At 54.7% G+C, this 20,995-nt stretch overlaps 2 protein-coding genes across 3 annotated transcripts in view; one reads left to right on the top strand and one right to left on the bottom strand.

Annotated features, from left to right (window-relative positions):
* Positions 1-3,403: 3,403 nt before the first annotated feature.
* Positions 3,404-9,120, bottom strand: NOC4L (nucleolar complex associated 4 homolog). The gene is made up of 15 exons (XM_058281183.2): positions 8,978-9,120; positions 8,395-8,515; positions 7,643-7,749; positions 7,301-7,408; positions 6,663-6,812; positions 6,486-6,585; positions 6,290-6,324; positions 5,808-5,858; positions 5,430-5,541; positions 5,117-5,177; positions 4,928-5,038; positions 4,690-4,850; positions 4,517-4,599; positions 4,112-4,225; positions 3,404-4,032 (listed from the first exon to the last, which is right to left on the bottom strand). The coding sequence occupies exons 1-15, from the start codon at positions 9,065-9,067 to the stop codon at positions 3,916-3,918; spliced, it is 1,521 nt and encodes a 506-aa protein (XP_058137166.1). The 5' UTR covers positions 9,068-9,120; the 3' UTR covers positions 3,404-3,915.
* A 130-nt stretch (positions 9,121-9,250) lies between these two features.
* The window catches only part of DDX51 (DEAD-box helicase 51), a 39,870-nt gene continuing 28,125 nt past the window's right edge, over positions 9,251-20,995 (top strand). For both annotated transcript variants that reach the window (XM_058281184.2, XM_058281185.2), the window contains exons 1-2: positions 9,251-9,579; positions 9,671-9,795. In XM_058281184.2, coding sequence (XP_058137167.1) covers positions 9,270-9,579; positions 9,671-9,795 — 435 coding nt within the window. In that variant the 5' untranslated portion in view covers positions 9,251-9,269. The remainder of the gene's footprint in view (positions 9,580-9,670; positions 9,796-20,995) is intronic.

The following is a 20,995-nucleotide window of genomic DNA, read 5'->3' on the forward strand; positions in this document are numbered from 1 at the left end:
CCTTCCGGGAGAGGCAGAGCCAGCCAAGCCCTGGGGCAGGGCTGTCGGGGCCCTCGGCGGTCCCTGCGGTTCCCGGGGTGTCCCGCGCTGGCTCCTCTGGCCGTAGGCACGGGGCCAGGGGTCAGCAACCTGGTGGGACTGCGGCGGTGCTGGGCGGGGAAGCGGCTCCGTCCTGGACGCGCTTGAGCGGACACCATTTCCCGACACGGAGACGGAGTGCTGTGGACCAGAGGGACAGACGGACGGACGTCCGGTCTGGGCCAGGAGATGGGGCGGCCGCAGGCAGGTGGGACAAGTCCCTGGGTGGGGCCGAGGCTGAGCCATCAGAGGCCGGGAGACCCCCAGCCGGGACAGCGAGTCCTGCCCTCCCCTCCCCCGCGGGGGCGCCGCTCGCCTGCTCTGCGCCCTCCCTCAGGACCGAGGGCGCTGCGGGGACGCAGCCGCTAGGGACACAGCCGTGGGAGACACAGCCACGGGACACGCAGCGGCAGGGGACGCAGCCGCCGTCGTGCGCGCCCCTCTCCAGGAGCCGCCGGCCGCCGCTGCAGCAGCACGCTCTCCGCTGAGCTGGCGTTTCCTCTTCTGTCACCCCGGGCGCAGGCCGGTCTCGGCCTGTCTCGGCCAACAGGTGTGCGTGTTTTTAACGTGCTCGTTCCACTGGGCCTTTAGTCCCCCGTCCTGGTTGAAGAAACTAAAGAGGAAATGCCCGTCCGTCAACAGAACTTGGTGCTCTGGTTAGTCAGAGAAAACTCAGCGCAGTGGCCAGAGGGTGCCGGTGCAAGGCACGAGACCTGCGGGCTTCACAGGGTGTTTATTTGGGGTAGGAGCTCAGTCACGAGGCCCTTTAGTCCGACTCAAGGAGCCACCTGAGGCACCTTCTCCCCGTCTGCGGACACGGCAGGCCATCCTCTCCTGCGCGGCTCAGCCACTGTTCTCTTCAGCTGCGCGTTACCAGGCGATGGCTCAGCCCCTCGGGGCGCGAGCAAAGCTCCTCCTCCGCCGTCTGTGGAGCTCTTGCTTCTCGTGGGTCTTTGTCCGAGTCTTCTTGAGTGTCTGTTGATGTGGTTGAGTCAAAGCCCCGATCTTACGTCTAATCAAGGACTCCTCAGCTGAACCCAGTAGTCACGGCTCACGCGCACAGGGCAGAGCACTTTACAGACAGAACCTCTCCTTCTGGAATTCATAATCAATCTCAAACTGCCAGATAGCAAAACAGGTTCCGTCAGCCTCTGCGTTCCTGCCTCACTTTCCTTTTCCTTTTTTTCTCTCCCCCCGCCCCCATTGTCTGCTCTCTGTGTGCATTCACTGTGTGTTCTTGTTTCCACTTCTATTGTCAGCAGCACTGGGAATCTGTGACACTTTTCGTTGCATCATCTTATTGCATCAGCCGCATCAGTGTGCGGCACCACTCCTGGACAGGCTATGCTTTTTTTTGCACTGGGCGGCTCTCCTTACGGGGCTCACTCCTTGCGCGCATCAGTACTGCGCTTGGGCCCACTCACCACACGGGTCAGGAGGCCCTGGGTTTGAACCCTGCACCTCCCATGTGGTAGGCGGATGCTCTATCAGTTGAGCCAAATCCAACTTTCCTTTTCCAAAACGCTGATTAGCACCGTCGTCAGATTCCGCCTGTAGAAGCCCCACTCAGGACCCCTTCCTGGTACGGGGTCACCAGCTGCTCCCGGGGCCCCTGAAGCTCCCGTGCAGGCCGCCTCATGGCTGTGGGCCGCGTGGGAGACCCTGCAGGTCTTTGATAGGTGGACCCAGGACCCCAGGACCCCTTCCCCACGTGCTGCAGAGACGGGACGCAGGGGCTGGGAGCAGCCAGAGGCTGTCCGGTGGCTCAGGTGTGGGACATGCTGGTGGCTGGCCCCGGGGAGGGGCCACGTGTACACACAGGACCTCTGCCCCTGCCTGGCAGTGAGGCTGTGCCGGCCCCTGTGTCTAGTGTGGCCCCCCATGGCCGAGCCAGCCCAGAAGCGGCGGCCACCTCCTCCCACTGCCCCCAGGCACCCCGGCTGCTCCTGTGCAGTATGAACCGTCTCCCGGGAAGAGGCCTGGGCGCGGCCAGCAGGCCGAGCAGAATCCCAGCGAGGCCCTCCCCCACCTAAAACCAGGTCCCGTGGGAAGCCCTGGTGCTCTGGACGCGCGTGCCCGCCCACCCAGCCGGCTGCCCGGGACAGCCCGTGTGCAGCGCATCCGGGGGCCGTCTGGTCCCGGTAGCGCTGGCAGAGGCGGGAGGACACACCAGCTGCCGGCAGTATGCACGCTCAGGCCACGAGACAGCTGAGCACGGGTGACAGCCGCTCGAGCTGGCCACTGCCCTGAACGTCTGCAAAAGCACCGAGCATTCTGCGGTTAAGAACTTCAGCAAAGCAAATTCACGAACACGGAATCCACAGGTGAGGAGGAGCAGCTATAGCGGTCTTTCCTGCTCACCGCTGTACTTGCTCAACTCGGAAGGCTCCTTCTCTCATCTGATTGTGTGGGAAATGCTGCCCCACGGCCCAGCAGGGCTGTGTGAGCTCCAGTCGGCGGGACAGAGAGAGCCAGACTCTGGGTGGGAATCACGGACATCCCACTGCTGCCACGCCTCACGGCAAGGGAGCTGGGGACGGGGAATGTGGCTGACGCTGGGGTGGCAATCCCATGTCCCTGTGGCTGACGCTGGGGTGGCAATCCCATGTCCTGCCTCCTGTGGGCTGAATGCTGCTACCCTGCACGGTGGGCGCTCTGCAGGGACAAGCCCCCCAACGCTGGGACCACAGGCGCCAGCAGATGCCCAGGACAGCCGCCATCACTCCTGAGGGTGGACACGGGGCTCTAACCATGCACCCACTTCCCCCAACAGCCCTCAGGGAAGGGCCCTGTCTCCCCACCGCCCCTGCAAGCGTTTGGGTGGGAGCCTGGCGCCTGCCGCTCTCCCCCCGTGCCTTGCCTCGGCATGCCGGGCTCCAAGCCGCTCACTGCGCCCAGACCTGCCGCGCCCGAGCCCACGAGGCCCTCCTGCCCGCCAGCCTGTTTGAACTGCATCGTCTTTTCAACCTGAGGCCGTGCAGGCAACCACGGGGGCCGACTGGGGCCAAGAGCGGGGAGGGGGCTGCGAGGAGGGGACTGAGCCTGGCAGGCGCCCTGCGCTCCTTCTGCAGCCCTCGCTGGCCCAGGGCGGGCGGCGAGCTGACCGCCGGTCACTGTGCAGGGCAGTGCTGCGCCACAGCCTGGCTCGACGGCCCAGCCAGACGAGCAGCCCGGAGCACGCGGCGGGAAACCAGCTGCCAGGGCGGGGCACCCTGGCCACGGGGGCGTGGGGGGCATCGTGGCCACACGGGGCTGGACGGGCTCGAGGGGCGCTGCCCCCCAGGTGCCGGCACCCCATTTCCAAGAGGTGTCTGAGGCTGGTGGGAACGGGCAGCCAGCGGCTCTCGACATAACCAACTTTATTTGTTGTCTCGCCCCCGGGGCCACAAGGACAGACCTCCCAGCCTTGGCAGCCAGCGGGCCTGGCCTGGCCCGACCTGGAGGCCACAGGCTGCACGGCCTGGAGGGCAGGCGCCACCCAGGGGATGCCGGGGGCTGCAGCTCTCACGGAGCCCGGGTTCGGGCGGACGGACGGAAACGTGCTCCAGCAAGGACAATGCTCAGGGGTCTTGTGAGTGTCTCCAGGGTGTCCAGGCCCAGCCGGAGCCCGGTGGGGCCACAGCATGCCTGGTGGCTGCTCAACACGGAGCGCGGCCTGCTCCCGCCCACCGTGCAGGCGTGTCGCTGGGTCTGTGTCGCTGGAGCCCGCCTGGCTGCAGGTGGTCGAGGCGCCCTCAGGCCCGGCCAAGCCGCAGGCTCGCGTCCTACTGGACGGCCCTCTTGCCCAGCCGCTGTCCCACAGGGCGGTTTATGTGCAGCCGGGGGCGAGGGGCAGGGTCAGCTGAGCGTGAAGAACTGGGCACAGAGGTCCTCCCGGCGGCCCAGCAGGCCCTGGGCTGGGATGAACTCCAGGGGCACCGCCTCGGGCCCCTTCTTGAGGTCCTGCTCGAAGACCTGCAGGCACGGGGGCCCTGAGCTCAGCCCTCCAGCCTGCGGCCCCGGCTCCCGCGCCCCCGGCCCGCGCAGCCCTCACCTCGAACGGCGTGAGCGCCAGGAGTGGTGCGATGCTGACCTCGGGCGCTGACAGCTCCTGGTTGACCACGCTGGCAGCCCTGGACACCTCAGGGTGGTAGTGCTGCTGGAGGGCCTGGGGCCGCAGGCCCGGTCAGTGCCCGCCCTGCCCACCCCACCCCGCACGCCTCCTTGGTCAGCGCCAGCCCCCGCCCCCACCTGACACCTTGGTCAGCGCCGGCCCCTGCCCGCCCCCTTGGAGGTCATTCCACCACGCAAGGGGGCGGGGTCGGCTCTCGCAGGCGGAGGGAGTCCTGCCTGGTCCCTGCCTGCTCTCGAGCTCCCCGGGCCAACGTGAGGGCGGGGCAAGGGCCGCGGGGAGACCTCCAGAGCTGGTGCAGCAGCAGGACGGGGGCTGGGGGCCCACCTGCAGCTCCCACAGGGAGCTCTCCAGGGCCCGGCTCTGGGCTGGGTCTTCTTCTCCGGGGTCGTAGGGGTCGGCATCCAGCTCTGGGAACAAGAGCCCACTCATCTGCACCCGCCCACCCTGGGAAGGGGCCTCCCACAAGACCACAGCCCGACAGCGGCCTGGGCCCTCACCGGGGCCGTGGGGATGGTGCACGAGGACGCGGCAGGCGGGGTGTCTGCGCAGCAGGTTGGTGACGAGGGGCAGGAGCAGCAGCAGGGCCTCGGGTGGCGCCGTCAGGGCGAGGCGGGCCAGGCGCTTGGCGAAGGCGGCCACCAGGTAGGCGGGGAGGTGGCTGCAGGGCAGGCGGGCGTCAGGCCGGGCGGCCCGCGCAGCCCCAGCCCCGCCAGGGTTTGGGGCGCATAGACTCACGAGGACGACAGGAAGACGTCAGCCAGGTGGAAGAAGCGGGCGCGATACTTGACGTGGAAGATGGACGGGTCCAGTAGACTGTAGAGCTTCCGGTAGAAGTCGGGGTACTCCCTGGAGGCGGGGACGTTGGGGGCGATGCCGCAGGGTGCCAGGGAGCCCCCTCCAGCCCCGCCCGCCTGCCGCACTCACAGGTTGTGCTGATGGATCAGGACAAACAGCCCGTCCAGGGCCAGCAGGCTGATGGCACCCCCTGCGGAGAGAGCCGGCGGGCAGCCCCAGGCCGAGCACCCTGCCTCGGGGCCAGGGCGTCCAGCGCCCGCTCCTGGGCCCACAGACCCCCACCCAGGGCTGAGCTGGCCTTGGCACCAGGACGCCTGCCCACCTCCTGCCGGCCGGAAAGTGGAAGCCACGGGAGCGGCCAGGAGACCCCTGCCACACGCGCGAGCCGCTCTGTCACTGGGCCTCACGGCCACCGGGCCCCGCCCCGGCCAGGGACACTCACCCACGTCGTAGGCACTGGTCAGGAAGTCGGTCATGAGGGCGGGCTGCGCCAGGTGCGGCAGGATGGCGTCGCGCATGCTCACCAGCACCTTCTTGTAGAGGCTGAGCGGCAGCTGTGGGCGCAGGCGGGGCTGGGTGGACCCCCGCACATACCCCCCAGGGCTGGGTGGACCCCCCCCCCCCCCCCCCCCGCACGCCCCCCCAGGGCTGGGTGGACCCCGCCCTGCACGCCCCCCCCAGGTCTGGGTGGACCCCGCCCTGCATGCCCCCCCCAGGTCTGGGTGCCCCCTCCCGCACATAACCCCCCCCAGGCCCCCAGGTCTGGGTGGCCCCCCCACCCTGCACGTGCCCCCCACCCCCCACCAGTCCCGGCCCCTACCTTACGCTTGAGGAAGCTGAGCCACATCAGCTGGAAAACCTTCCTGTGCTCCTGCAATGAGCTCGAGCTCCGAGGCTGCCGCGCCCACCCCCACCCTTGCCCCTTCCTGGTGCCGGTGACCCCTCCCTTCCTGCTTTCGGGTGAGGGCCTCTCAGGCCTTGGCGACTCGCCCGCTGTGTTTGACTGGAAAGCCGAGGCCCCTGGGCCGTCCCGGGAGGAGAGGAAAGTGCCTTCCCTGCTCGCGGCTACAGGAGGGAGCACGGCGCGCTTGAAGCTGGGGGCAACGCCACCAACCAGGGGGTTCCCCGAGGTGCCCGTGCCAGGCCCGTGTGCATCTCCAGGGTTACCAGGGCGTCCGCTCGCCTCGGCAAGGCTGCGGCCTGCGTGCGCTCCTCCCACCGCCAGAGCCAGCCGGCCCTGCCTAGTGCAAGGATCACCCATGTCCCGGCCACAGACGGCCCCGGGGGCCCAGAACCGCTCACCTTCAGGTGAGTCACCTTCCATTTGTCTGAGGGCTCTGCAAGGAAGGGAGGGGTTCACTGCATGGAGGGAGGGGGCAGGGGCTCCCCCGCAAGGGCCTGCAGGGCTGCCAGGACATGGTGCCGATCTCCAGCCTCTCCTGGAGCCCCGTCCCGGGGCACGTCCCCCCCCCCGCCCCCGCGCAGCCCCGACGCTCACCCGCATGCTGCACGTAGAAGCGGCAGGCACCGCCCTCCTGCTGAGGCAGGCTCACGGAGGACAGCAGGGTGAAGGCGTTGTTCCAGAAGGCAAGGGGCACCTGTGGGAGGGGAGGCCCGGCCTGAGCCCCGGAAGCCGCGCCTCCACCCCCCAGGAGATCAGACGCAGCCTGCTCACCTCAGGATGTCCGTCGGCGACCCTGGCCACGGCGTCCACGGCCGCCTGCATGGTGTGGTAGCGGATGTCGTCGTACTCCAGGAACTCCCGGAACTGGGAGAGCAGCAGGGCGCTGTCCTCCCCGGTGGGGAGCAGTCCTTCCACCACCAGCTGGGCGCAGGGCGCAGGGCGCAGGAGGTGAGCGACCCCCAGGAGAGCCGGGACCCAGGAGCCCAGTGCCTCCAATGCCAGGCAGGCCCATCTCCTGGGCCCCCAGCCCATGGAGCAGAGCAGGTGTGCGCTCATGGAGGAGGGTCTGGGAGAGCCCCCCGCCCCCCAAGATACTGCCTAAGGTAGGAATTCTTGACCTTTTTTGTTCCATGGACCCCTCTGCCAGTAAGGTGAAAACCACAAGCCTTTACTAAGTCCTCCTAAACAGTATATTATTTAGTAAATGTATCCCACCCAAGCCAACACATCCTCGCAAGAAAAACATTTGTTTTAAATTTCAGTTCAAGCTCATAGACCCCTTGTTAAGAACCCCGGGCCTAAGGGGACACCAAGCAGGTGGCCTGCCCACCGCCTCCGCAGAACTATCCTGTCCAACAACTGTCCACTCAGCTCAAGGCTGGCCAGGGAGGCCCCGCCTGGCCCCTCACCTGGAAGAGCTCTCGGGGGAACAGGTACTGGCCCTCCCACTTGGGCTTCTCCAGGGGGTGCTCTCCTTCCAGCTGCACAAACTTCATGAGCGTGCCGAGAGCCAGCTCCTGGGAGGAGGAGGTGTGTGGCCGCCAAGCCTCAGCCAGCCCACATCCCCGCCCACCCACAGAGCCCGCCCAGCCAGGGAGCCCCCGTGACCGGGCCCACGGCGTGAGAGAAGATGGGCACGAGTCCTTGCTCTATCAGCCATGTGGTCACGAGCAAGTCCTGTCCCCTCCGTGGCCTCTCCACACTCCCCAGCCACTGCTGGGTATAGAAAACCCGAAGACCCCAAGACTCACCTTGACCTGAAAGGAAGGGTGTGCCAGGAGCTCCCCCAGGCGGCTGCAGCAGCTGCGGTAGCGGTGCCTCATCCACACCTTGTACTTCCGCACGGCTCCCCGGGACCCTGCAGCCGGGGCAGTGTTGTCAGCCAACGATGCTCACACGTGCCCAGCTGGGCCCAGCCCAAGGCCTGCAATAGGCCTGTTCAGGCCGGAGCCCAGACTGCTCGCCTCCCCATGCCACCCCGGCCCTGGTGTCCACTACAAGCTTGGCCAAACCAGGAAAATTAGTGAAAATGGATCATCAAGGCCTCCAAACCTGGCGCCAGGCCAGCCCATGGAATTGGGCGGACAGGCCTGGCCCTCCCCAGAGGCTACACCGCCCTGCACACAGGGAAAGCAGCTCTGTCCCCAGGGCTAGTGCCCAGGGAAGCCCCCAAAGGTGGGGAATCTAATCTCTTTGTTTCTGCCCAAAACTTAGAGGTCCCAAGAGTGAGATGTTCAACAGCATCAGATCCCACAGGTGGTGCAAAACACACGAGGAGGAAGACAAGCCCTTTCGAATACTCACTCACACTTGGCTGTGGGGGCATTTCGAGTTAATCCCCCCAGCCCCCAGCCCAGGCAGAACTGTCCCTTTCCCGTGGGCTCTTGATTTGTCCTCCCACAAATCTGCAGACCCCAGGAAGTTAAATTGGAGTGCTCACCCCACATGGACAAAGCCAGCCTCCTACCCACAGGGCAGCCCGGGGCCCCTGCGGGATGCTCACCTGACGTGACCATCTCCTCAGAAGGCAGCCGGCCCACAAACAGTTCTCCCCGCTCCAGCAAGGCCCCGAAAAGGCGGCTGCAAGTGCGCACCGCTGCCTGGATCTCCTCCGTGTCCTCAGACTGCCGGGAGAGGACCGTCCCAAGGCGTCCAGCTAGAAACTGGGACCACCTGCCCGGGACGGGCTGGCCCCACCCCGGCCTCCCCTCACAGGCTTCACAAACATCCTCTGCCGGAACCCCGAGAGGCCCTCCATTCTACGAACACCGTCGAGCCGGAGAAATCCCCCCCTTTAAAGCCCTAATCTCGGCTTTAAATTGTCTAACCCATACCCGAGCCAGGCTCCACCTTGCCCGGAATCTTAAGCCCCGACCCCTCGCCAGAACCCGGGGGGCCCCCCATTCCGGCACCCATCCCGTTCCGGACCGCACACCCACCTCAGCCCCAGTCCCCACCCGGAACCCAAACAGGACTCCACGCGTCCCGCACGCCCGATCGCAGGCCTGCGCCTCGGGAGCCCGCCAGGCGCCCTGACGCCCAGGCCGCCCGGTCCCCGCCCGCCGAGCGGCCCGCCCAGGGCGCACCTGCAGCGCCGCCAGGATGTCGAACACCGCGTTGGCCTCGCCGCGGCTCGCCAGCACGGCCTCCAGCAGGCGGCCCAGCGCGCGCTCCATGCTGCAGCCCACTACGCGGAAGCGGGGGAGCCCGGCGCGCTCGTGACGTCACCGCCCGCGCCCGGACCCCTCTCCCAGCGGCGCCGGCGCGCCCGTGACGTCACCCCGCGCCTCGGGGGCTCTCCGCCCCGCCCCCCTTGAAAGCCGCCGTCGGCGCGTCCGTGACGTCGCGTCCGGCGGGGCTCGCGTGCGCCGGCCGGCCATGGCGCTCTTCCACATCGCGCGGTACGCGGGGCCCGAGGCGGCGGGGCCGGCGCAGGCGGAGGCAGAGCGTGGCGGCCGGGCCCGCGCGCTCCTGGAGCGGCTGCAGCGCCGGGCCCGAGAGCGGCAGCAGCGGCGGCAGCAGGAGAGCGCGCCCCCGGAGGCGGCCTCGCAGGCCGCGGGGGCGGCGGGGAGGCGGCGGCGGCGGCCGAGAAGGCGGCGGCGCGTGAGCGGCGGGGCTCCGGGAGACGCTGACGCCGACGCTCCGCGGGAGAAGCGGCAGAAAGTGGCCGCCGGGGCGGCGGACGCAGGTGGGACCCGGCGGGGGGCGGGGCGGGGGCGCCGTGGGAGACGCGGGTACGCGCGCGGCCTTGACCCCCTCGCCCGATTTCTGTCGAGCAGAATGCAGCAGCGAGACGCCCGGAGAGAGCACGGAGACCGGACACGGGGGCCCCGCGGAAGAGACATCTGGGCCCCCGGCCCACGCCCTAGTGCTCGGGGGCTTCGGCAAGAGAAAGGCGCCGAAGGTGAGTGCTCCGACGGGGGCGGCGGGCGGGAAGGTCCTTCGGCCAGACGGCCGCTGCCTGCGCTTCACCCTGGGCGGCTGGGCTGCGGCGGTGCGGCGCCTCCCTGACCGGGATGACTGGGAACGCGGCCCGCACACGGCGTTCCATCGGCGTTTGCCAGTGACTACGAGGCTGCGGCGCTGCGTCTCAGCTGCCCCTACTCAGTCTTTTTCGAGGTTTGGGTGCATACAGCTTTTTTGTTTTTCACTTTAAGGTTTTCCTCCCTCCACTGAACTGGCCTGGCAGTTTGGCTGTGGCCCACGCTGTTGTAAAGATATTCCTGAATGAAATTCATTTGCTTCATGTGTGCTTTTAAGGGGCTTCTATTACAGGTTTAAAAACGATAGGTGTGGTGTTACAGTGTCTTTCATAAGAGTGTTTTATCTGCAAAGAGCTGCAATAAACAGTGCATGCGTTTGTTAATCTAGAAAGAAAAACTGTATTGCAAGGCTATTAATGAAGGCATTCATTTGGAGTCTTCCTATTGCAATTAGGGAAGCACAGATTCAAGTAGCAACCCAAAGGATGTCTGTCTTGACATTTCCAGGCAAGGTTTTTAAAGGGAAAAAAATGTTTATAATCTGGATGTTTGGGGGTACTCTGATTGTCCTGTGTAATTAACTGAGTTCCTTATCTTGTGGTTTGTTTTATGGTTTGGGTGTCTTTGGGGTTTTCAGGAACATTGTTGCTCGAGGCTTTGCATACTGGGGCAGTTTGTGCTGTCTGGTTGAGACCTGCTTTTTCCAAAAGCATTGCTGAGCAACATTTGGTCTTAATACTTGAGCCCCAGGTAGGCACATCCCTGGGAGTTATGTCCCACGTTGGGGGAGGAGGGGAAGATAGCGAGTTTATTTGTAGTGTTTGGCTTAGAAAGAGATTACATTTGACCAACAAGGAGGTTTTCAGGAGGTGATTCTGGGGTATTATTTATAGCTAGGTTTAGTTTCACCATTACAGAAATGAGTTTTATAAGTGCAAACTTTAAGAGCAAGGGTTGGCTATTTAGCATAACCAGGGACATAGATGTGGCTGTTATTCTGGATCTCAAACAACAGATAAGATATTGTAGTGACTATAGGGGAAAAAACGATTAGTAAGGTTGAGATATGTTACAAATATTAGTCTCCAAAATAGAAGATTTAGCCAATTAAGTAAGTGTCTATAGGCTCTCTCTGCCCAGAGGGGCTCTCACCAAATCTTGGTGTGTATTTCTGTCTTTCCCATTTCTCAGGAAGCTCTGTTTTTTCCCACGTTTCCCAAATAAATTATTTTTACCAGCCTAACATAAATAGAAAGTGTCAATGGGTGAGGTTAAAAACTGTGACCTTTCTGTGGAGTCTAAATTAGCATAGCCCCAAAAGTTGGATAGATTGCCTAGGTCAGCAGTCTTTTATTTGGCTAGAGAAAGGGTGACGAATGGCATGGGACCAAGACGAAGGATAACGGTGCGAATGAGGAGTTTAAGAAGGGTAGGACTCATTGCAGGAGGGACAGAGATACACTGGGGCATCAAAGAAGGGATAAGGGAGGAATAAATATGCAAATAAAATAATAAAGAATATCAGAGCAGGGGTTATTGAGTGGAAATCAGGTCTCATCTTGGTTCTTGTGTTAGCCGTTCAGATGCCATCTACTTCTGGGTGATGCAAGCTTACGATCACCAGCAACTTTTTTTTTTTTTTTTTTAAGATATATTTTATTTCTCTCCCCTTCCCCCTGTTGTCTGTTCTCTGTGTCCATTCGCTGTGTGTTCTTCTGCATCCACATGCATTATCAGGCAGCACTGGGAAACTGCGTCTCTTTTTTGTTGCATCATCTTGCTACGTCAGCTCTCTGTGTGTGTGGTGCCACTCCTGAGTGGGCTGCGTTCTTTCATGCGGGGCGGCTCTCCTTGCGGGGCGCATACCTTATGCGTGGGATATCCCTACGCCCCTGCGTGGCACGGCCCTCCTTGCATGCGGCAGTGCTGCACATGGGCCAACTTACCGCACGGGTCAGGAGGCCCTGGAGATCGAACCTTGGACCCTCCATATGGTAGATGGATGCTCTATCAGTTGAGTCACGTCTGCTTCCCCACCAGTAACTATTAATTATACAGGCCTGGTCCTGGGTCTTGGGATACCTGTCTGCGTCACATGCCCTCAACTTCTGATCTCTGGTGATTGACCTTTAGTAGAAATGGATTTCCAAGGGAAACGGACTTTGGCCCAGTGGTTAGGGCGTCCGTCTACCACATGGGAGGTCCGCGGTTCAAGCCCCGGGCCTCCTTGACCCGTGTGGAGCTGGCCCGTGCGCAGTGCTGATGTGCGCAAAGAGTGCCGTGCTACACAGGGGTGTCCCCCGCGTAGGGGAGCCCCACGCGCAAGGAGTGCACCCATAAGGAGAGCCGCCCAGCGCGAAGGAGGGAGCAGCCTGCCGAGGAATGGTGCCGCCCACACTTCCCGTGCCGCTGACGACAACAGAAGCGGACAAAGAAACAAGACGCAGCAAAAAGACACAGAAAACAGACAACCGGGGGAGGGGAGGGGAATTAAATAAATAAATAAATAAATCTTTAAAAAAAAAAAAGAAATGGATTTCCAGGCAGGGCTAGGAACTTTTTTTAACTGAGAAATATGAATCCAAGAATACCTTCTGATTTAGCTGCACCTGGGTTAATTAAAGTATCTGATAGGGTCTGTATGATTATGAATTCCAAAAATAGATATTGGATTATGTTTGTAATCTGGTCTGTACCTGGGCATGACCGAGTTATGATTGGGGCTTTGATTGGGCCACATCATTGGGGCATTGAGTCCCCACCCCTTGGTGGGTGGGGACTCACAGAAAAAAGGCATGGCGAAGGACAGAGCTGAGGGTTTCTGATGTTGGAGTTTTGATGTTGGAGTTTGATGCTGAACCCTTAAGCTGTAACCCCAGGAAGTAAGCCCACAGAATAAAGAGAAGCCAGCCCTAGGAAGAGAGGAACCCAGGAAGCCTGAGCCCTGGCAGACCTCGGCAGCCATCTTGGTCCAACACGTGGAAATAGACTTTGGTGAGGGAAGTAAATTATGCTTTATGGCTTGGTATCTGTAAGCTCCTACCCCAAATAAATACCCTTTATAAAAACCAACCAATTTGTGGTATTTTGCAGAATACTAGACCCCTTCGGCTGACTAATACAGGATCCTTTCCAGTGAAGTTAGAGTACATCTTTATGGAGGTGTCTTTTCCAATATACAAAGTTGCCAGACTGAAGGTTGTGGTTTTGTGTTTTTTATTTATATTCATAAAATCCATCCAAAGTGTAAAACCGATGATATTTGGTATAATTACAGAGTTGTGGATTTATCACTTCAATCAATATTAGGGTACTTTCCTTACTTCAATAATAACTTAAAAAAAGACAAACAAAAAGCCTTCCCCCTTAATAATCACTCTTGACGTCTCTGTCCTTTCGCTGCCATCCCCAGCTCCTGTCCTCGATGGAGTCAAACATGGAGTGCCTTTTGTCTAGTTCCTTTTCACTGTTGTTTTTTTGCTCTTAATTACTATGCATTATCATTCATAGTTTGCTTTGGTATTAATATCTTGTAACATTAATGTATATATGTTTGAAAGAAAAAGTCATATATGCAATATTATCTTTATTAATATTTCATATGAGGTTTCACTGTGCGGTGTAGTCCCACGTTACCTTTTTTAGCTTTTTTTCTAGTAATATACGTGACATTAGACTTTACCTTTCAACCACTGTCACACCCGTATTTTAGAACTGCTAGTTACAAACACTGTGATGGGCTTTCACCATTTCTGTTCATTTCCAAGTTTACAAACAACCTTTTTACCAGTTCTGCACTGGTTAAACCTCAGCTTTCCATTATCTAACCTCATTCTATTCCTGGTGGCCTAGATTCTAGTTACTAACTCCATGAGTTTACACTATATATTTACTTCATAATAGCACAATCATGTGGTATTATCCTTTTGTGTCTGGTTTGCTTCATGCAACATAATGCTCTCCAAGTTCATCCATGTTGACATATGCCTCATGACTTCATTTCTTCTTACAGTTGCATGGTATTTCATCATGTATACATGATAGTTTGTTCATCGATTCCTCAGATGATGAGCACCTAGGTTGTTTCCATCTTGTAGGAGTTGTGAATAATGAACATTGCTGTGCAGGTGTCTGTGTCACTGTTCTCAATTCTTCTGGGTATATGCCTAGTATTAGTATTTCCAGGTCATGTGGCAAATCTGTCTTTAACTGCTTTTTTTTTTTAAGATTTATTTATTTCTTCCCCCTCCGGCCATTGTCTGCTCTATGTGTCCATTTGCTATGTGTTCTTCTGTGTCTTTTTGTATTCTCATTGGACGGCTTTGGGAACCAATCCTGGGACTTTGCAGAGTGGGAGAGAGGCGATATTCTCTTGTGCCACCTCAGCTCCCTGGTCTGCTGCGTCTATTATCGTCTCTCCTCTGTGTCTCTTTTTGTTGAGTCATCTTGCTGCGCCAGCTCTCTGCATAGGCCAGCTTGCCACACAGGCCAGCTTTCCTTTGCCAGGAGGCCCCGGGCATCAAACCCTGGACTTCCCATGTGGTAGACGGGAGCCCAGTTGCTTGAGCCACATCCACTTCCCTTCAACATCTTTTGGAACTGTCAAGCAGTCCTCCACAGTGGCTGTGCCATTCTGCATTCCCCCCAGCAGTGAATAAGTGTTCCTATCTCTCCACATCCTCTGCAACACTAGTAGTTTTCTGGCTTTTTACTAGTGGCCATTCTAATAAGTGTGAAATGATGTCTCTTGTAGCTTTGATTTGCATTTCCCTAATCACTAGTAACAATGAACATTTTCATGTATTTTCTAGCATTTCTTCTCTGGATACATTTCTAATCAAGTCTTTCGTCCATTTTTTAATTGGGTTGGTTTTTTTTATTGAGTTATAGGAACTTTTTTTTTTTTAAACCAATTTATTGATAGAAACTAATAAAGCATACAGTCCAACCAAAGTGTACAAACAGTGGTATTTGGTGTAATTAAATAGTCGTGCATTGATCCCTTAGTCATTGTTAGAGCACTTTCATTACTTTAATATTAATAACAGAGTTTTTATTGTTGTGTCTTTCTGTATGCCAGTACCACGCTGTTTTGACCACTGTAGCTTTTAATATGTTTCAAGGTCAGGCAGTGAGAGTCCTACTTAGCTCTTCTTTTTAAAGATGTTTTGGCTGTTTGGGTCCCCTTTCTCTTCCAAATAAATTTGGTGACTGCTTTTTCTCTTTCTGTTAAGTAGGCCGTTGGAATTGTGATTGGTGTTGCATTGAATCTATAAGTCAGTTAGGGTGGGATTGACATCTTTATATTTAGTCTTTAGTCTATGAACACAGACTGTCATTCCATTTGTTTAGGTCATCTTTGATGTCTTTTAGAGTGTTTTGTAGTTTTCTGGGTACAGGTCTTTTACGTATTTGGTTAAATTGATTTCTAGGTATTGGAGTCTTTTTGTTGCTATTGTAAATGGAATTTTTCCCCTGATTTTCTTCTCAGATTGTTCTCTGCTAGTGTATAGAAACATTACTGATTTTTGCATGTTGATCAAGTATCCTGCCACTTTGCTGAAATAGTTTATTAGCTAAAGTGATTTTGTAGTAGACATTTCAGAACTTCTAAATATAGAATTATTTCATCTGCAAATAATGAAGAGTTTTACTTCCTCTTTTCTCTTTGGATGACTTTATTTACTTTTTCTTGTTGTATTGCTCTAGCTAAATCTTCTAGCATAACAGTGCAGATGGTGTGCATCCTTGTCTCTTCCCTTTCTTAGAGGGAAAGCTTCAACCTTTCCCCACTGAGTACTTGGGGTTTTCCATACATGCCCTTTATCATATTGAGGATCTTTCTTTCTATTCCTATCTTTCAGAGTGTTTTTATCAAAAAAGGTTGCTGGATTTTGTCGAATGCCTTTTCTGTGTTGATCAAGATGATTGTATTTTTTTCCCCTTCAATTTGTTAATGTGGTGTGTTACCCTAATTGATTTTCTTGTGTTGAACCACCCTTGTGTACCAGGAATAAATCCCAGTGGGTCACAGTGTATAATTCTTTTGACAAAAAACTGAAAACAAACAAACGAAACAACAAAAAATAAAAAACAAAACAAAAAAATAGATAAAATTAAAAAATTCTTTTGACATGCTGTTGGGTTCTCTTTGCAACTATTGAGATTTTTTGCATCTGTGTTCATTAGATTGGTGTTTAATTTTCTTATATCTTTATCTGGCTTTGGTGTTAGGGTGATGTTGGCTTTATAAAATGTGTTGGGTAATTTCCCCTCCTCTTTAATTTTTTGGAGGAGTCAAACAGAATTAGTGTTAATTCTTCTGGAAATGTTTGATAGGATTCACCTGTGAAGCTATCTGGTCCTGGACTTTGTTGGGAGGTTTTTTTTGTTTTTTTGTTTTTTTTCTTAATTAGAAAAGTTTTTCTTAATTAGACTACAGAGCAGTCGTGCATAATGTGCAGAATTCCCATACTGTGCCCCTCTACCAACACTTTACGTTGCTGTGGACTGTCTGTTACACATTGTGAAAGAGCGTGATCAGATTCTTATCACTAACTATGGTCCAGTGTGTACAGTTAGTTTTTTGTCCCTATGCACACTCTTAATAACCTGTGTGTTGGTAGTGCACGTCTGTTACCGTTCATGGAAGGACACGCTCATGTTTGTGCTTGACCACAGTCGTCTCACCATATGGTTCACAGTGATACATAGTCCCAGACCTTATACATTCTATTCAAAATGTACATCGGGGCTCTCACATTCATCACAGGCTTGTGCAGTCATTGATCCAGTAAACCTTTGAAAATTTTCCTTAGTCCCAAAGAAAAATCCCAGACTCCCATTATTGACCCCTAAAGTTGATGGAGTACCTTCTTTGACATTGATGCAAGAATTTTACAATATTGCTATTAATTACACTCCGTAAGTTATATTAATTGTATTTTATATTCTTAACCACCATGTATTGCTATATTCTTAACCACCTTGTAATAGTGATGTACATTTGTTCTATTCATAGAAGAGCATTCTTGTCGTTACCTATTACTAACTGCAGTCTTCGTCCACCTCTGGCTTCACTGTTATTCAGTCCCTAGATCATGGGTTCTTAACCTTTTTTGTTCCACAAACCCCTTTGCCAGTCAGGTGAAAACCAAGGACCCCTTACTAAGCCCACAGTATACTGTGTATTTTTTAATAAATATACCACATCACCAACACTTCCCCATAGGAAGAACGTTTTTTTGAATTTCAGTTCAAGCTCACAGACCCCTGGTTAAGAACCCCAGCTCTAGATTATTCTCTAGCTTTCTTGCATTTGGCATTTCCATCTGTAGACTACCCCTTTCAGCCACAAATCCCATTTATAAATGAGCCATGTTAGTATACTCGCTATAATGTGTTACTATCAACTCTACCCGTTTCCACACTTTGACAGTCAAGCTAATTGAAAATTCTATATGCCTTAAGCATCAGCACCCCTTCGCAGTCCTCACCCTGTCTCCTAGTAACCTGCAGTCTAGGTGTTAACTCCATGTGTTTATTCTTTGTATTTGGCTTATATTACTGAGACTGTACAATATTTGTGCTTTTATGTCTGGCTTTTTTCACTTAGCATAAAGTCCTCAAAGTTCATCCATGTTTTCATGTGTGTCCTGGATTCATTTTTTCTGAACAGCAGTGTAGTATTCCACCATGTGTGTATACCACATTCTGTTTATCCATTGGTAAGTGGAAGCTTGGGTTGTTTCCATCTTTTTGCAGTTGTGAATAACTCTACTGTGAACATCGGTGTGCAGATGTCTGTTCGTGTCACTGTTTCCAGCTCTTCTGGATATATTCCTAGTAGAAGAATTGCTGGATCATACGGCAGTTCTATATGTAGCTTCCTGAAGAGCCGCCAAACTTCCACAGAGGCTGCCCCATTTGACATTCCCAACAGTGAAGGAGTGTTCCTATTTCTCCGCATCCTCTCTAACACTTGCTGTTTTCTATTTTTTAAATAATGGTCACTCTGTAAGGTGTGAAATGGAATTTCATTATAGGTTTGATCTGCATTTCCCTAATAGCTAGTGATGTTGAGCATTTTTTCATGTGCTTTTTTGCCATTTGTATTTCCTCTTGGGGGAAATGTCTATTTAAGTCTTTTGCCCATTTTTAAATAGGATTGCTTGCTCTTTTATTGTTGAGTTGTATGATTTCTTTATTTAGAATGGAATTCAAACCCTTTTCAGATTGTGCGGTTTTCAAATGTTTTCTCCCATTGAGTGAGTTGCCTTTTCACCTTGACAAAGTCAAGTCCTTGAGGAGGTCCCATTTATCTATGTTTTCTTTTGCTGCTTGTGCTTTCAATAACGTTTAAGAAACCACCACCTACCACCAGGTCTTGAAGATGTTTCTTTACATTTTCTTCTAGTTTTATGGTTCTCGCTTTTATATTTAGATCTTTGATTCATTTGGAGTTAATTTTTTTGTAAGGCGTGAGGTATGGGTCCTCTTTCTTTCTTTCAGGAGTGAATCTCCAGTTCTCCAAGCACCATTTGTTGAATAAACTGTTCTTGCCCAGCGGGGTGGGTTTGACAGGCTTGTCAAAAATTACTTGACCAGGCGGCGGACTTGGCCCAGTGGTTAAGGCGTCCGCCTACCACATGGGAGGTCCGCGGTTCAAACCCCAGGCCCCCTGACCCGTGTGCAGCTGGCCCATGCGCAGTGCTGATGTGTACAAGGAGTGCCCTGCCACGCAGGGGTGTCCCCGTGTAGGGGAGCCCCACGCGCAAGGAGTGTGCCCCTTAAGGAGAGCCGCCCAGTGCGAAAGAAAGTGCAGCCTGCCCAGGAATGGTGCCGCACACACAGAGAGCTGACACAGCAAGATGATGCAACAAAAAGAAACACAGATTCCTGTGCCGCTGACAACAACAGAAGCGGACAAAGAAGATGATGCAGCAAATAGACACAGAGAGCAGACAACTGGGGGGGAGAGAAAGGGGAGAGAAATAAATAAATAAATCTTAAAAAAAAAAAAATCACTTGACCGTGGATATGAGGGTCTGTTTCTGAACCATCATTCAGTTCCACTGGTCTGTATCTCTCTATGTCAGTACCAAACTGTTTTACCACTGTAGCTAGGTAATATGATTTAAACTTTGGAAGTGAGAGTCCTCTAGCTTTGTTCTTCCTTCCTAAGATGTTTCTGGATTTTGGGAGCCCCTTATCTTCCAAATAAATGTGATAACTGGGTTTCCCATTTCTTTTTAAAAAGGCTGTTGGAATTTTTATCAGGATTGCATTGAGTCTTTATATAACTTTTGGTAGAATTGATACCTTAATGATATTTAATCTCCCTGACCATGAACATGGAATGTTCTTTCATGTGTTTAGGTCTTCTGTTTTTTTCTAAGGTCAGTGTCGTTGACCTGGGCTTTTCATTTGGGGGAGTTGTTTGATGACTGATTCTCTTTGCTTGTGATTGGTTTGTTGAGATCTTTTGTTTCTTTTGGGTCAGTGTCAGTGGTTTGTGTATTCCTAGGAATTTTTCCATTTTATCTACATTGTCCAGATTGTTGGAGTACAGTTCATAGTATCCTCTTAGGATCTTTATTTCTGTGATGTTGGTAGTAATGTCTCCATTTTCATTTCAGATTGTATTTTCATCCTCTCTTTTTTCATTGTCACTCTAGCTAAGGGTTTGTCAGTTTTGTTGATCTTGAAGTTCTGATATGTCATGTTCTTGTTTTCATTAGATCTTTTTAAGTTTATTGAGATCGGCTTTGTGACCCAGCATGTGGTCTATCCTGGAGAAAGATCCACGAGCACTTAAGAAGAATGTATGTCCTGTTGTTTTGGAGTGCAGTTGCGGTGGCTTGCTCGGTCGGTAGAGGTGGGGTCTGGCTGCGGACGAGGGGTCGGTCCCGCTTGGGACGAGGGGTCGGTCCCGCTTGGGACGAGGGGTCGGTCCGGCAGCAGACAAGGGGTCGGTCTCACAGGGGTTGCGCGGTTCGGCTGACGGGGTCGCCCGGCGAAGCCAGCGACGAAGGGGTCACCCGGAGAAGCAGGCGACGAAGGGGTCGCCCGGAGAAGCAGGCGACGAACTGGGGACAAGGGAGGCCAAGCCCTTGTCGGGGGCTCTCAGAACTGGAGGGCGCACGGCAGAAGAACTACCGCGGAGACAAGGTAAACACGCAAGTCCAACTTTATTGAGGGAGAGGCAACAGTTTTATAGGGGCTGGGGAAGGCTGATTGGTCGAAGCCACGCCCTGTTCTGATTGGTTGCCGGCGAAAGGTCAGTGGGCGGTACTGGACGGGGGAGGGGTGGTGGTTAGGGATTGGCTGTCGCTGTTGCTGGGGGAAGGGGCAGGGTTTAGGGATTGGTGGCTGCTGTTGCTGGGGTGGAGGGCAGACTGGAGTTTCCCGCCCACGCCTGGCTGTTGCTGCTGTCGGGGGAGGGGAAAAGGGCAGACTGGAATTTTCTGCCCTGCGCCTGCGCAGGGAGAAGGAAGAAGAAGGGTGCCGCCCCACAAGGCATCGGGTGGCGCCATCTGGGAGGAGGGGCGGCCGCGGAAGCATGGCTGCCGAGAAGGGGAGACCCGAGGGCACTCTGCGCCCATGCCGAGCTTCCTTCAGGGGTGGCGGTGAGTCCGACCAGCCACCCTATTATGGGGGCAGCGGCTTGGCCTGCCGCGGCTGCTCCCCCGCCAGGCCAGCAAACCACACTTCAGCCCAAGGGGTGACCGCATTCACGAGCACTTAAGAAGAATGTATATCCTGTTGTTTTGGAGTGCAGTGGTCTTTATATATCTATTAGGTTTAGTTCATTTGTTATACTATTTAAGCTGTTTCTTTATTGATCCTCTGCACAGTTGATTTGTCCAATGATGAGAGTGGTATAGTTAAGTCTCCTACTATTACTATAGAGACATCTATTTCTCCCTTCAGTTTTGCCAGTGTGTGCCTCATATAATTTTGGTCATCTTGGTTAGGTGCATATACATTTATGATTGTTACTTCCTTCTGGTGAACTGCCTCTTTTTTTAGTATATAATGACCTTCCCTGTCTCTAATAACAGCTTTGTTTTTAAAGTCTATTTCATCCAAATAAGTATAGATACTCCAGCTTCATTTTTG

This window comes from Dasypus novemcinctus, chromosome 19 (genome assembly GCF_030445035.2).
Source record: "Dasypus novemcinctus isolate mDasNov1 chromosome 19, mDasNov1.1.hap2, whole genome shotgun sequence".
Taxonomy (NCBI): domain Eukaryota; kingdom Metazoa; phylum Chordata; class Mammalia; order Cingulata; family Dasypodidae; genus Dasypus; species Dasypus novemcinctus.